The 16,357-nt window shown below is 36.8% G+C and overlaps 1 protein-coding gene across 3 annotated transcripts; it reads right to left on the bottom strand.

The window, feature by feature from the left end:
• Positions 1-2,181: 2,181 nt before the first annotated feature.
• LOC124166406 (gamma-butyrobetaine dioxygenase-like) lies at positions 2,182-15,529 on the bottom strand. 3 transcript variants are annotated; one of them, XM_046543931.1, is made up of 7 exons: positions 15,352-15,529; positions 14,322-14,571; positions 10,085-10,446; positions 9,872-9,977; positions 4,045-4,292; positions 3,685-3,851; positions 2,182-2,568 (listed from the first exon to the last, which is right to left on the bottom strand). In XM_046543931.1, the coding sequence occupies exons 2-7, from the start codon at positions 14,505-14,507 to the stop codon at positions 2,381-2,383; spliced, it is 1,257 nt and encodes a 418-aa protein (XP_046399887.1). In that variant the 5' UTR covers positions 14,508-14,571; positions 15,352-15,529; the 3' UTR covers positions 2,182-2,380. The 3 variants fall into 3 exon arrangements, with proteins under 3 accessions (XP_046399887.1, XP_046399886.1, XP_046399888.1); XM_046543930.1 differs by lacking the exon at positions 15,352-15,529 and adding an exon at positions 15,010-15,345; XM_046543932.1 differs by lacking the exons at positions 14,322-14,571; positions 15,352-15,529 and adding an exon at positions 15,010-15,135.
• Positions 15,530-16,357: the final 828 nt, after the last annotated feature.

Raw genomic sequence — 16,357 nt, 5'->3', positions numbered from 1 at the left:
CCCTGTGACGTCACATGGAGTGGCATCGCATGGGCGCCAATCTGGCCTTTTTCAAATGAGGATAAAATTTGACCCTTGCCATTCGTCTAAACCGGTATTTCAAAAACCAAATAATTTGTGTATTATGAATACACTAATGGTGGGTAACAAATCGCAATCAATGCCTTTCGTTTTCTTTGATGAAGGAAACTACCCTATTAACCATCTTTGTGTGACCAAAGGCAGAACTTCTCCCAAAAAGTGAGCTGTGTAGGAGACAACAAGGCACCCACTCTTGCACCTTGGGGCACATTCCCCAGCAGCAATGAATGACCCTTCTTGTTACAATTAGTGTCTGAGGAGAGGCTACTGTCGGTAAAAAAAGCAAGACACCTGAGAATGAAGAACTGTATTGCCTAAAAGAATCAACCAATTTCAATGCAACATGGAGCATTCATTTCTATACATTGGACCATATACTTTAACAAACCCTAGGCTTGGTATTCCATTAGTTTTTGTTCCCATTACTTGCAATCATGAAGTACAAGGTCCTTCATGAAAGTAATGCACATAATTTTATTGTGACTCAACTATCCATCACAGCGGGGTTAAAAGGGATGGGAAATGTGGTGATGGGTCTGCCCTTCCATTGAAGCTAGTCGGCAGTTCGCTCCTAGCAGTCTGAGTACAAAGACGTGCCTCCAAGTGAAATTTGCTTTTCGACTTTGTAACACAGCGCTTACTACATGTACTTTGCACTGTCAAGAATTGTTGGATTTGATTCAAAATGAGCCGGACTTTCTGAATTCTTTATCATATCTGGAGACAAATCCTGGATGTTCGAGTACAACCCAGAATCAAAAAGGCAGAGCAGCGAGTGGCTCACAAAATCATCCCTCCCCCCAAGAAAGTGCAAATGAGCAAGTTTCGAATGAAAACGATGTTCATTGTCTTTTTTGATGCCCAAGGAATCGTTCATTTTGAGTTTGTATAGCAGGGAGAAATTGTCGACCCAGCCTCTTCCCAGTAGGTGCTACAGAGATTGAAATGCCACGGCACATCAAGTCGCTCGTGTGAGGGGTGACATCAAAAACATGGTAAAGCTCCACCATGACAATGCACCCAGCCACATAGCCTTCATCGTCACCAATAGGGTAGTTTCCTTCATCAAAGAAAACGAAAGGCATTGACTGCGATTCGTTACCCACCATTAGTGTATACATAATACACAAATTATTTGGTTTTTGAAATACCGGTTTAGACGAATGGCAAGGGTCAAATTTTATCCTCATTTGAAAAAGGCCAGATTGGCGCCCATGCGATGCCACTCCATGTGACGTCACAGGGACCTAGTTTCTACACGAGAGGATAGGAGTTATATATCGTCTGAGGTTACCAATGCATGCATGAGGCACAGAGCTCAGGGAAACATGTCTTAATAATCACCTATTAAAACTGGCTAAGGTTACCAATGCATGCATGAGGCACAGAGCTCAGGGAAACATGTCTTAATAATCACCTATTAAAACTGGCTAGGGTCGGAAAGTTTTCTTCGTTTGATAAGGTATTAATAAACCTTTTTTAAGCCAAGCGCTACCAGCCAGCAAGGTACTCAGCTACCCGCTAGCATCCTGCGTCCTATCAGCACTAAGAGCCTCGATCAAGGTCACCTCACAAGGTGGGAGGGGGAATCAGAAATGCGTCGCACGGACTTTTTCCCATCATTCCTACTTACGCGTCACGTTTTCACGTGCTTGAAATTTTTCACTTTTCATTTAATCGCGAAAAATAGGTATCGTTATTAAAAAATCTACAAGCGTGAAATACGTACTCCAGGAGTAATAATATTTCGATTTAGGCAATAAAAAATAATAGGAAACCACCCTATTTCTTGACCAGGAGCAACACTCCCGGTGATCCCTCAGCCCCTAAATTTCTTTTCTCAGAGAATTAAGGCAGCAGGTAAGCCAAAAAATTAATATCATTAAAAAAGTCATTATATATTATGACATCAAAACAGTTATCAAGCATTATGATAAATGATATAGAAAGTACATATACAATCCTTAGGAAAGGTATATCATTTGCTCAGTTCTGAAGAACATTTCACAAAAAGACTTCCTAAGCAAATATTATCTGTTGCTTTAAGTTTTTCACATAATGCAGATGTACTCAAGGTTCTTAAAAAAATACAATTCCACAAAATGAAGAAAATTGATTTTAATTGCACAATCATATCACCAATTGATTTTGTCAGTATGTGTAGAATTAAGTACTAGTCAACAAACAGTATGTAAAAGAATTTCAACACCTTCAACTTCAGTAGAAATCATCACCCACAATTTTTTCAACAGCAATAAAAATATAAATATGTAACTGTTCCCAGGGCATTCTGAAAATATTATGACACTTTTAACTCATCTTCTAAGCGTATCTTCTTCCTGAGGGTACGAATGCGAGAGCGAACTTCATCCCAGTCCATGTATGCTCCTTTGACATGCCTTTCCAAGCTTTCCGACATGCCAGCATCAGTTCCATATCCTCCCCTACCATGGCATATTCGTAAGTTATCAAAAGTTAAAATTTCGCCTGAAACAGAGATTTTGACTGAGACATGAACATGAAAGTCAGAATAAATAAATAAAAATATACATATGTATTTAAAAGAATACATCCAAACATTTTTTTTCATAAAAATCTATAGCAAAATATGAGTAGCCCTGATTTCAAATAAGCAATCAGTATCTTCAACGACTGAGACTATCTAATTTACTTTTGGGCCAAATCTAAAAACACACTGAAGCACACTCACACATCAGATGCCACACGTGAGCACATGAATCTTTTAATGAATATAGTGATTTTCCTTCTTTAATTTAATTTTAATCAAATGTAGACTTAGACAAGTTTAATGATTTTACTCTCTCCCTTTGTTATTTCAGACATTAATGATTTCAGACATTATGTACATATGTACACAAATAATAGCAATGGACTCAATCATTGACTCAATATTCAACATTATGTCAAATGCAAAAACAATGTTAGCGGCTACAGTCCAAGTCAAACAAAAAAAGGAAATAAGTTGCACCCAATGTAAATTCAAAGGCTTTATAGGTGATTAGATGAGTTTGTCATTCTTTTTCAAGCACAGAATTCACTCATAGGAATTACTCATCCTTCAGGACAACTCTCAATTACAGATTTGATATTTTACAACGTTGGTCTCCATATGCTGCAGTTCCCAATCTTATATATGAAAAAGTATGTACTAATTGAAATTGCAGGTGGCTATTGACAATTGCTTAGCCTTAGTGTATCTGTCAACCCTACACACGCTTCCATCATGTAGCTCTCTGCCAGGGCAACGGATAGCCTGTCTGGGACAATGAAAGGCTATAAAATTATCTCCAGCATAAAGGGAAAAATCTACCAGCTGATTTTCATTACAAGTTCTCTTCAGCCACAACAACACCCATTCACTACCAGTTTCTACCAATGAGAAATCAAAAGCTGGGTTGAAAATAAGGGTATCAAATTTAAAAAATCCCTATCGCCTTTAATAGAGCCTAATAACAAAGATTATTTTTAAAATATGACAACTAGGAAGACAGATATAAAAGTAAGTATGTAATACCCACATACATAACTAAGGGATGGCAAAAATATACTTCTGCGGGTAGTTAATTCAAAATTTGTACACACCTTCTTTCAGTTTGTAAGTCACAGAATAGCGTGGGCTATGCAGCAACTGAATGAAAACGTTGAAAGCTGAATACCATGACGACACCTGAGATAGTTTGACACAAAAGTGAGAATCCCTCTGAGGTTGACTAAAATTTACTCGCACAATGTAACCCTCATGGTCTTCACTGGAAATGAATTATGAGACAGGCATTAGTAATGTAAAAGTGTACAATGAAGAGAAACTATGTACTTGCAAATTGCTAACGTTGATGTCTTATGTTTTTGTTCATAAGCAGTCCTAACAATAATAAATATTACCAATAACATTAATAATAAAGGACTTTCAAGCATCAATTAATTAATTATGCAAACCCTTACCAAATTACTGGTGCACGGTAGATACTGTGAAATGCTCGACGTTCCCGCTGACTAACATTTGCCTCAATATCTTCTTCTACTCCTTCGGGCTCCTGCCCAATATCAGTCCAGTCCACTAGAGTAGTGGAAAGAATATTGTACTCATTAGGGTGCTCGTGACGCATTAACTCAGCCACAGCATAACTGTCGACCAAGTGATTTTCACCACCTGTTCCCTTCCATTGCACTAAGCACTGCAGCATATTCACCTGAAAATCATTTAATAACGCATTAAAATCCCTTTAAATGACATAAGATAAATACTAACCACATTACTTCAATAAATGAACAAATAAAATGAGAAGTAGACAGTATGTTGAGTGCAGAGCCACAGAAAAAGCAAAGATACTAATGCTAGAGAGAAGAGATAACTCATCAAGACCATTACCTTAAAGAAAAACCAATGACAGGATTAACTATAAATTTATCTCATGCTTCATTAAAATATACTAAGCTATAAGGTAAATTTCATGCAAAACTGAACTGTTAATTAATAATCATTATTTTAAGCATTTGGAATAGTGAAAATGACATTGGTATAATATTTCATACTATATATTCTAAGAGGCTTACCCCACAAGGAGCATGATGTGATTGAAGTTAGATTAGTTATAAGATTGACTTATGGGCATTAATGGGTCCAACACTGTTTTCATTATATGTATATTAAAATGATTATCTTGATTAATAATTCTTTTATTGAATACATTTGTACGTAATATGTACTGAAATAACAAATATTGACTATGCACTAGCATTTAGTTATCCCCCTTGATAAGACTGCATTAAATACATGGAAATTAGTTATTAAACTTCTATGCTTTCACAGCTCGCACTATCATCCTCAACATATCAAGAAAATTTCAATAACAAAAAATTCAATTACAAAATCATTGAGTAATAGAACTACACAGACCAATAAAAATAATTTGACATAAAGCAGTCGATGAAACTACAAAAATATGAAACAATGAATCTCCTTTAAAAGACCATGGGCTTTTGCCAACAAAATTGAAGGTAAAAGAAAATTCAAGCTTGAGTAAAAAAAATTCTTTGTCTCAAAACAAAAACCACATAAATTCATTTAATAAATATATAGGAATAGTCATTTATACAATCATAGTAATATGTATACATTGATATTATCGATTTTCTCTTTTTTTCTTTAGCTATCTACCATTGAATGTGAATAATACTTAAATTACAAACCAAATTCCAGTTAATTGTACATCTAGAAATACAAAGTCTACACTACATGATGAAACGAATACCTTAGGTATACCTGTACGAACACCTTACCTACAACTGCACATCTCCCTCCTAAATCATGATAAGGATATGGGATCATAAATGCTAGTCAAGAGGTAGAGTAACACAAGGAGGTAACAAGAATTCTCTTAACACAGTTTTTGCTATAAAACAACTGGGTCTAAAGATTATTATATACTTGTTTCATTCTGGCTTTACCTCCACTGAGGAACTTGCCAACTCTCATGTCACATCCTTATAAGCATGGGAAAAGCAAAGAACAAAATTTACCTCAATATATTCATGAATTAATTGACTCTACAAAACATAAGAACTAAGTACTTGGATTTTCAATAACCGTGTCATATCAACTGTAATGATGCCCATGGATGTAAATTAATCACAAATATGTCAGCCTATGGCTTATAAAGTGTAAATTGTAAAGTGTAATACTGCCTGATATACACCTCTCACAGCAAAATTAGCTCAAAAAAATACTTTTTAGGAACATATCTATAGTTTCAAGTGAGGGATATCTATAGTTACAAATTCTAACTTGCATATTACAATCCAGGAAACATAAGAATTAATTAAATAATAAAAAAAATAATATTTATGGCCTCTTTCAGCAATTAAATACATCAGCTTGTAAAAAAATCTTTTTCATGGAAATGCACCAAGAAAAAAGGGATTTAGCCAGATTCTTCTACTCCATTATGCATATTTATTCACTTGAATGAGTTTATTGTGGTCCAGACGGTTAAGCAATAGACTACTGACTGAAGAACCCAGGCTCAAAACCTGGGTGATGCCTTTCACTTACTTTTACTTTACTTACTTTTACATTTTTTTCTGCTAAAGAATAAAATTGACAATTCAGATTATTCATGCTTGAATAATGATAACTGTAACCTTTTTGTTCATAATTGAGTACGATACCGGCCAAAAAGGAGATAGTAACAGCTGCCCACCGCAAGAAGAAAAAAATTGCAATGGGTATATGTAATACCTAGAGGTGCATGAAATTCGCGAGACACGATATCGCGAAATAACGCGAAATCAGTAAATAAAAACGAAATTTCGCGTTTTTTGCGATTTTGGGTAAATTAGCAAAAAAATCACATCTAATGAGTCACAAAAGCCTATGCCTTCATTGTTTAACGCTGCCGACGTTCATTTGCTCTATCCCATTACGATTTCAAGGTCAATTGGCTTGTAAAGTCTCGCGCATAACGCATCCTCGTAATATCGCGCACTGTAAGGATTTCTCCGCCAGAATTTGCCGTTAAATTTATCACAGCCTCTTTCTTTGATTCCCATGTATCGACCCTGAAATATTTAGAATGAGGCGCTTTCTCCCCTGAAGAATTAGATACTAGGAATTGAAAAGTGCTGAAAGGAATTTAACGCGGCCGCGGAGGAGCGGAAATACAAGCTCACGCGCCCGGCACGCGTCAATGCCGAGCAGTAATTCCGGTGACTCACCGCGACGCATTGGACATCGTTATTGAATAACTTGTTGCAGGAAAACCTTGAGTTTGGGTCTAATGTAGAAATTCTGTTTACTGAAACACGGCTGCTGGCTGGGAACGGGCCGCTGTTCACGGCACGGCCCACAGCGTGGCAGAAAGTAGTCTCGTATGACAGCGGCCTGAATTTCACGGCGTCGTGACGTGAACGGCGGCCGGCGTAAAGTCTTTCGTCAGAAAGTGGCCTCAACGTAGCACTGCCTGTATTTCACGCCATAGACGGCGCACCGCCGCGCCGGGCTGGATTGAAATGGCGCCGTGGTGACCACGGCGGACGTCAACGGCGCTGTGCCGTCAATTGCGCGATTCGATTCGTTTAAAGACATCCACAAACACGTATGGTTATTTGAAAGCACGAAGCGCTAGCAGTTGGGGGAAGGGAAGGAAGGATCGTCGGATATTCGGCTTTCCACTGAGCTTCAATGAAAAAAATATCATTTCCACATTGGCCAAATGTAATATCTAGTTCTTTATTCTAATCGTCTCATTCTAGATGTTTCAGAATCCATAAATGGGAAATAATTTTTCAAATTTCTTTTAATCCGATTATGTTTAGTTATGTGTGCTTCTTTCACTGCCTTTCCTAACCGATTGGCAACAGCTGTAATCAAAACTAAGCAATTTTGTTGTATCTAGCTGCTGTCCTACCTTCCCGCATTTTAAGTGAAAGACAGAGTATTACTGTGCAGTTTGCGATAATAGATTTGAATTTGAAATATGTGACACGTTGTTAAAGCACATCAGTAGCAATACACATAAACGTGCAAAAGAAAGGGGACCCGCAAAAAACAGCTATCATTTGAACACACAGTCACTCAGTCAAAACAAGCAGAGGAGGAGCTTGTTGTTGCTACTACTGAAGCATTTTTAAAGGCTTTATTTAATGTAGAGAAACTTGACAATTCAAAAATTCTAGAATGGCTCTCGAACTATACACATGTATGGTAGTGGGGATTAGCCGTTTGCCGATCGTTTTCACTATTTGCCAAGACTATATACTTGAACCATTCATATATGGTATGGTATGGTATTTGGAGGAGGCGACCGACAGCTGAGGTCATTTGCGCCATGAGGGAGGGTATGGAAGGAAGGGTGGAGAGAAACCCGGCATCGGCATTAGCCTGCTCTTAACGAAAGCCGCCAAGGAGACCACGGCTTAACGTCCCATCCGACGGACGGAGTGTTGCGCTTGAAATGTCCTCCACACAACACTCAAGCAGGGATCGGGCAGTCTCTGAAATTTCTCTGCCACTGCCGGGATTTGAACCCGAGTCCGCCGGGTGTAAAGCCAACACTCTAGCCACCACACCAACCTGATCCCCACCATTCACATACCTTGTACCAATATAACTTGAACCATTTATTTCATTTCATTTTATCAGAAATTTTGTACAATCGTTATTGTGTTAAATGCCACGTAAAATGCTTAATAAAAGTATTCATGAAACGTGTACCATAAAATAATAAAATGCCTATAAACGTATATTTTTTATGCCAATTGTTTTAAATTCAGTTTTCGTTTCCATTTGTTTTTTTTTCTGATGATGCTCTATGTCAATCTTACTGAAACCATCATAACAAAAATATTATTATTATTAATATATCCTATAAACAAGCTGAAATATTGAAAATGCCATTATTACTATCATAAACATGCAGAACTGAACTTCTTATACCATTTTTCCAATACTTTGATAAGAAAAAAATTGCCTTGTAAGAGCACAAAATCAATCACTACATTAAATAAACCTATACCTTAGCACTAGAAAGATCGGGGTTGTTTGCCTACCTAGAAGGACCATTGATTTATTTAACTATGCAACTATAGTTATTAAATTATGCAATTATAATTATATATTTAAAAAAATAAATTTGCATTAAAAAATTTAAAATGAAAAATGGTCACGTTGCTCCTTCTCACCCAGCCCTTGCCTACCACACACCACTTGGTATTGCTGCCTATTTCCACTCAATATGTAATAAAGAATTTTAAATGCATAAATAAGCTAACTAAAACATCAAAATGGCCAGGTGTAATATAGAGTAGAGATATCCTGAATAAAACACATGTTAACATTACAAATAAAGCAGAAACGCCTAACCCATCATTTTGACGGGTGTTGGTTTTTTAAGGTAGACAGGTGGTATAACTTCATTACTTTGTGAAAAAATTACATTATATTTTAACAGAATATGTACCATTAAAATGTCAAAGGCCAGAAAAAATTAAGACAACAGAAAAACTGTAGGCAATATGATAAAGTCAGCAGTGGTTACCCGTCAAAATTATGGGTCTGGTCTTTCCAGAGTCAACCCTCTCAGTCACAGCACTTCTTGACAAACTAGTGCACATCAAATTATCAAAGAGCGACACCTTATGGTAGCATATTCCAATTGAACCCAGACCAACATGTAAGTAGCAGTGACATTTTCTAAATTCCCTCAACACATACATACTCAAAAGGCTGAAATTTCCAATTTTTTAATACTCCAACATGCTTCAAGATGAGCAACTTCTTCAATCTCACTACCATACATCACCACTATTATTGCATACACCTATATATATTTATCATCTTTCTAAATTCTGCAATAGTTATGCACAAACATTTGAGATAAAATCAAGCAATTACCAGGGCTCCAAAATTATCTCAACTATAGGACTTTACATACGTATACATCACTAAAAAATAAGTGAAATACAACTACCACAGCATACTCTGAATAGCTAGCAGGGCTGCGTGCAAAGCAAAGCAAAATAATATAGGCACATTGGCTGTATTCTAGCAAAAGCACCAACCATTGCTGTCCCACAGCAGGTCTTTCCCCACGTTTAGGATCCCATAAAGCTGGATAAATTTCTTCAGGAACTTTTCACCTAGTGCATGAAAACACTCATCCATTCTTCATTGAATTTTAGAAACAAAAATAAATATGGATGATGAAAATGATTTGCTAAATTTATTTTAAGACTAAACCTTTAAAATTTAGGTCATTATAAAAACACTTACTCCTGGCTTGTATTCATAGTATGGAAGATCAGTGTGTATCTGCAATTTTTCAGAGGTGTAAGCCACATTGCTTGGTTCATTCTTGGCACGGACACTAAAGAGCTCCCTTCATGTTCCAGAGGTTAAAAGATAAAATTTTAACAATGATCAATACCACATTAAAATATATGCAACACTACAAGCAATAAAAACGCACAAAAATGTTTCAATTACCCATAGTGTGTCCTTCTGACAAATGCAGCACGATCTGCAAGTCTCCTGAGTTGGCCATTTGTGGGTTCTGACCCCACCACCATGGCTATTCCCATTGTTTGCAAATATTCAAGCCAAGCAAGTAAGCTAGAATCCTTTGACATGATGTCTGAATATGAAAATCTCCATGAATTATCAGAATCATCCCCATTCATACGCTTAAAATCCCGTGCATCCCACAAAATCCTGTTTCCCCTGTAATCAACAAGTCGTGCAGCTCTTGCTCTAGGTGTGAAGGCTCTTTCACTGAGCCAATCTGCTTTGAAAGTACTCTCATGCCCATCTTGCCAGTGCAAAGTTATGGAAGTTTTATCTTCAGATACCTACAAGAAACATGGCACACCTAAAGTTTCCATATGCCCATTGATCCATGAAAGGTAAACTTTAAACAGAAGCATTGAAGTAAATTGAACATAAAAACTATTACAATTAATCAAATCACTTTGGAAAGGAATATTAAGCAACAGATAAAGCTACTAGATTTTCGCTAATCATGCCTTCTCATAGTTTTTGAATTTTTTTTTTGTAGCATTATTTGCAATTTAGGTTTTCATGCCATACTTCCTGTAAAAACTGAAAACATCAATGAAATAACAAAAATTTGCAAGATGACGAAAATCAAGAAGCCCTAATCATCACCTATTTTACAATATGAGTACAGAGGGAAACGAAACACTGAAAATTAGGAACAAGCCACTCTTTTGGCAATTTTTGACCATTTATTCCACCTTGTCCAACTAAGATATCGAGAATTACTCATAGATACATCCAAATAGCAACTCTAATACTCTTGTCATTAGGTCAGAAACACTAGGATTTTCACTTATAAATGCATTAATAGACAGTATAAATACAAAAAGGGTTCGATAATGAGCTTAAGAAATAATGAGCATAGATACTTCGTTGTTCCACATAAAAAGTCTCTTAACCACTCAAATCTAAATTTAATGTCAGCCTCGGTGGCGGCGGGGTAAAGTCCTTGCCTGCCAAACAGGAGATCGTGGGTTCGAGTCCCACCTGGGTTAGTTACCCCTATCCAAGGCATGGTTATTTGTGTATGTTAAATTGTTAACAAGCTAATAACCCCAATGTAAAATGCCGTATAGAGCTGTTTTCAGTGGTATGGAAAAAAAGTCAAGCAAAGCTCAGAATGAATTGTGGAATCAACAGTGGTGTCATGGTGCTGGAATGACATTCTGGCACTGGTTAACAAAAGATATAATGCTCAAATAACACTTTTATAAATTTTGGTGCAAAAAAATTTCTAATACATACATCCATAACCAAAATTTTAAAAAATGTAATAAAACGTAAATGATAACTAGTAATAAAAAAACAAACACTTCTTAAAAAAGTTAAGGAAAGTGCATTGCGGCACAACTAATTTTGCCATGACGTCACTGGGAATCAATAACCTTTTCCTTTCAATGACATTCACCCCCAGGCCAGACAATTGTATTCCATAATACCTCCTAATAATAAAAATGAAATCCAGGTCCTGCAATCAAGGTCTCATGAGGAACAACTAAGGATTAATGTTCATTATTTATATTATGAAGCAATTCTACAAAGTCAATATGGTTACAACAATCTAAAAAAGCACAGTGTGAATGCCTGTACTGGTATGGGGGAAAGGGATAATTTTATCAGATCATATTAATCAAATAATTTCACAGCTGTGACCAAACCCCAGCCTCAGAACTAGTAAACATCAGTGGTGGATTACAGGAATTTTTGATGCATCCCAGTGATGCAATCACAGACCCCCCCCCCACCTCCCCGGTTGGGAAGATTTGCAAAGCCCGATGGGACCCCACTTAGGAAGCCTGGACTAAAACCAGTTTCTTTACATAACTCTTGCAAACGCAATATAGATACCTAGGTTATGATAACAGATGCAATACAAAACACTCACACACTCAAATGGATCTCTGGGAGAGAATATGACTCAAGGAAAAAATATGTAGCTCAAAAATTATACTGTCAAGGTTTTGCAGGGATAAGGCACATGGTGATTAATTGAATGCTGTTGGACAAGAATTGAAAATACTTTTTCAAAGCTACTGGAGTTTTCTATTTTATATTAATTCATTAAGACACCATAAGAGTTCAAGTTCCCTTAATTTTTGAAATCATAGATTGAAAATTTTATTTTAAAAATCTACATCACTTGATAAAATAAAATAAAAACAATATGTACTTCCACACAATTTTAATATTTAGCGACCAGTTTTGATATGTTCTACATTAAATCCGGTCGTTAAATATTAAAATTGTGTGGTAAGTACAAAGTGTCTTCATTTTATTATGCACAACTTCCACAAAGTTAACTCACCTACCATCAACTTTATCCACATCACTCAATGGTTAGGGTAATCTAGTGAATCTACCTATCCTGCCTTTCATTTTAAGTCACACAACAGCCCTACTTGCAACTTTTCCTCTTTCCAGCTTATCACTGTGAGCACTACCAAGGCCAGTGTCACAGGGAGTCACCTGAGTGGCATGACTTACTGTAGTCAAGCAATACAAAGGCTCACTGGATGGGTCCACTTACTGAGTGGTACAAGATGGTCACCCATCTGCAACTCAGCCTGCTACTCCTGATCTGCACTATCAAATCAGCATGCTGTGATAAACAGGGTGGAGAAAAACTGTCACAAAATTAAACCCTGGATTTCTGATACCAGTCGAAACCAAAATTACTACTGATGTTTAGGTCGGAAAGAATCATTTTTAAACCATGGAAACTTTGAGCTAAGTGCTTTGATTGGTTGCGAGTTTGCCCTGTTGCTGGATGCTGTGGACAACTCATGACTGCGATTGTTTTTTTTCAGCTGGAGATCGGAATGTATCCAAGGCATCCAGCAATAGGGCAAACTTACAGCCAATCGGGAGTGCTTGGCTCAAAGTTTCTGTAGTTTAAAAATGGTGTATTTTTGACCAAAACACAAAACATCAGTAATTTTGGTTTCTGCTGGCATTAGCTATCCAGGGTTAAAATTTCGTGACAAAATTTTTCTCCATCCTGTATATACCTGTGAATGCAGGCATTCAGTCTGTCATGCGACACTATACTATACAGCTGCAGCCACTTTGGAATGGATTTTGAAGACTTATTTAGAAAATAAACAGGAGTGGCCTACTCCAGGTGGCTCCATCTGACACCAGCATAAAAGTCTTTTTTTTTTCATGACACATTAATATGTACTACTCAATGCGTGAATCCATAAACGACTTTGGTGGACAAGAACGGAAAATGCATGAACCAAATTAGACCAGGATCTATTTTCTGTGCATTCATATGCATAAGTAGAAGCATTCTCATGTTCTCCAAATTGCACACAAAATACTACGTGCTACTGCATCGTGTGACCAGGATTAAGACTATAAGTGAGTAAGGAGGCAGATTAGAGCATAAAATGGATAATATGTTTTCAAAATACTTCTTTATCAGATAACTCATACTTATCCCAGGCATATTTCTTTACCCTTTATTTTTTGGCTATTCACATTATTACTAATCATATCTCAAGCTATTTATGGGGAGCATTTCATGTAATTGGATCGTTCATGAACAACGTTAATGTTCATCTTCCAATGTACAATTTTCAAAGCCAAGATTAATTATTATAAAGAAGAACATGAAAATTCCTTTTTTTCTATTAAAATTGCCTAGAAAGGAAGGAAAGAATGGGGAAAAACTTTCATGAGCAGCTAATGAACACTAGACAGAAAAGTCATTTTTAATGTAGGTTGAGAACACGCGAATTGCATAAGATAGTTTGCAAGTGTTCTTTGATGCAAAAAATTACCACCTTTAAAAGTATACCATAGATAGACAATTAAGTCTTTCAAAACATAAGATGGCTAGCCTAAGTAGAAAAGACGCTGTACATGAAACTATAAGGTCCCAAAGTTCACCCATACCTAGCATAGAGTTGGAGTTGCTGGTCTTCACAGACCTCAATACAAACAGCTATAGGGTACATGTAATAATTTGAATTTCAAAGCTGCCAATACAACCTTCTTGATGGAGAAATAATTTCATGATTAGCATCGAAAGAGAGGAAAATAAACAATCCTAAGAAACGTGAGAAAGGAATGACAATATGAAGGGATTGCAGAAAAAAGGTCCTGCACTTAAGAGTAGTAAAAACAAACAAGTACATCACACCTAATATCAAACAATAAATACCTTCAAAGAGGTTGGTCTGCAGTTAATATCAAAATCTAACATCTGCAAGGTTCGAGAGAATGCCTCTGAATGGAAACACTTGGGACACTGGCAATTGTCTCGAAGCCATACAAAAGGAAATTGTTGATTCTCTACATCGGTATTGCTGCCAGGTAAATGTTTCCCTTGATTTATCATCTTCACCATGACATTCTCCTTCTCCGGTAGAAGTTCTGCTGATAATATCTGAGACCCATCATCGAAGTGACCCCTTTTAATAACAAATAATAACTCTTTAAAGTAATTGGTATGCGGATTCATGGAAATGAAAACTAATAGTATGATGACCGGTAAAATTTAGAACACGAATGTATCAATGAAAAGAACTAATAAAGGCAATTCAAATGCTAAATACATAATGAATGGTTTAAAAAAAATCAAAAATACTAAGTTTCTTTGGTTAACAGCCAAAACCATTTAAAAAACTACAACACAAGTCCTTTAAGGACCAAATTTGTGCCATAATTTGGCTCCTCATAATTAAGATGTACTTCCAAAACTTGCACTATCGTTACGACAGTTTCAGAGGCAAACGCAAAGATTGATTCAGATAATAACATTACACAGTGTCGTGCTGATCACTATCAGGGCAGAGATCCTTCATTTTCAATGGCAATGTTCAACGTTAAATCCGGAATACGTCAATTACCTTCTTGAAGTAAGAGGCGGGCTTGAGCACACACATCGCTTGCTTGAACCAGGTTGGGAATGTACGAATTTTGTGGGCTCAATGACTACAGAATTACATCCTTGTCTTCTGTGAATTGATAAAATTGATAAGTGTCTTTCTTTCGACACTAATGTCTGAGGAGAAACTACTTTTCTACGTAAAAGCTTGGAAAATGAAGTTCTAACCGATGTCTGCATGATATTCAAATGACTTTGAAAATTTCGCGCATGCAATGGCCTTAGAAGACGTTACTACTCCTTACGGTAGTATCACACTATATATATACCACAAATCCGCCGATATCTGACGGCCAGTAATTACCTGGCAGCAGATACTATTCGCGTGCAAAATTACGACATCTTTCGTCTTCCACTAGCATCACATTACTGATACTTGATAAAAATTTATCGCTCTATAATAACGTCATCATTTACGGCAACCAACAGCCACTGCGATGAATTATAGCGGTCACATTAAATCCATTAATATGTTTCCGCGGATGAGGACATGAGGATTTAGGGCACACGAGTACCCACTACTCCCGTTCGAAGCGATAGAGCACAAGGCGGCTACTTGAAAATAAGCTGAACCTAACACGGATACCCCATGACCATATTCTAACACTAATTCTTCGCCAAGGTTCATACGATTGATTACAGAGAATTTGATCACCTGTGGGTTATTGTCTGCCTAATTAATAACCCCGTGATTCAAGCACGTGAATAATATCGACGCAATTCCTTTGTTGTTCGAACCCGCATTCATGCAGTTGGCTATGAAAAGTAACCAAATCATATAAAATAGGGCTAATCTAACCAATATCAATCTGGTGATTCACTAATAAGTGGACCTATTACCTACGTTACAGTGACCTACGTCTAACCCAATGAGAAAGTGCCTACATCACATAATATGTCAGTAGATACAAGGTGCTGCAACATTAGCACATGAAAAAAACACATTGAGGATATGCCATAATTTTTTCAACTGTGCATATAGACTGGTGAGAAATTGCAGATTGTGTTTTCGAACTGAAAACCAAGTAGGTTTACATGTATTAATGCACTGGTTTAGTTTGTGTACTATGAAGTTAGTCATCAAATGTATGAAAATAAATCCATGACACTTGATATGGATGATGAATTTCTCAGCTTACCCCTTATCTTCTCATTTCCCTCCTTTGAAATTTATGAAAATGCCTGTGACCAATGACGTGCTAGAAATGCATAACTAAAAGAGGCAAGGCACCCAGTATAGTCTTGTATGACTTGCATACAAACTGAAGATAGCAAATGAAATTTGGGTCAAGGCGGGTGATTTTTCCTCT

Source organism: Ischnura elegans, chromosome 10, assembly GCF_921293095.1.
Source record: "Ischnura elegans chromosome 10, ioIscEleg1.1, whole genome shotgun sequence".
Taxonomy (NCBI): domain Eukaryota; kingdom Metazoa; phylum Arthropoda; class Insecta; order Odonata; family Coenagrionidae; genus Ischnura; species Ischnura elegans.
This window is presented reverse-complemented; position numbering and strand designations above follow the sequence as displayed.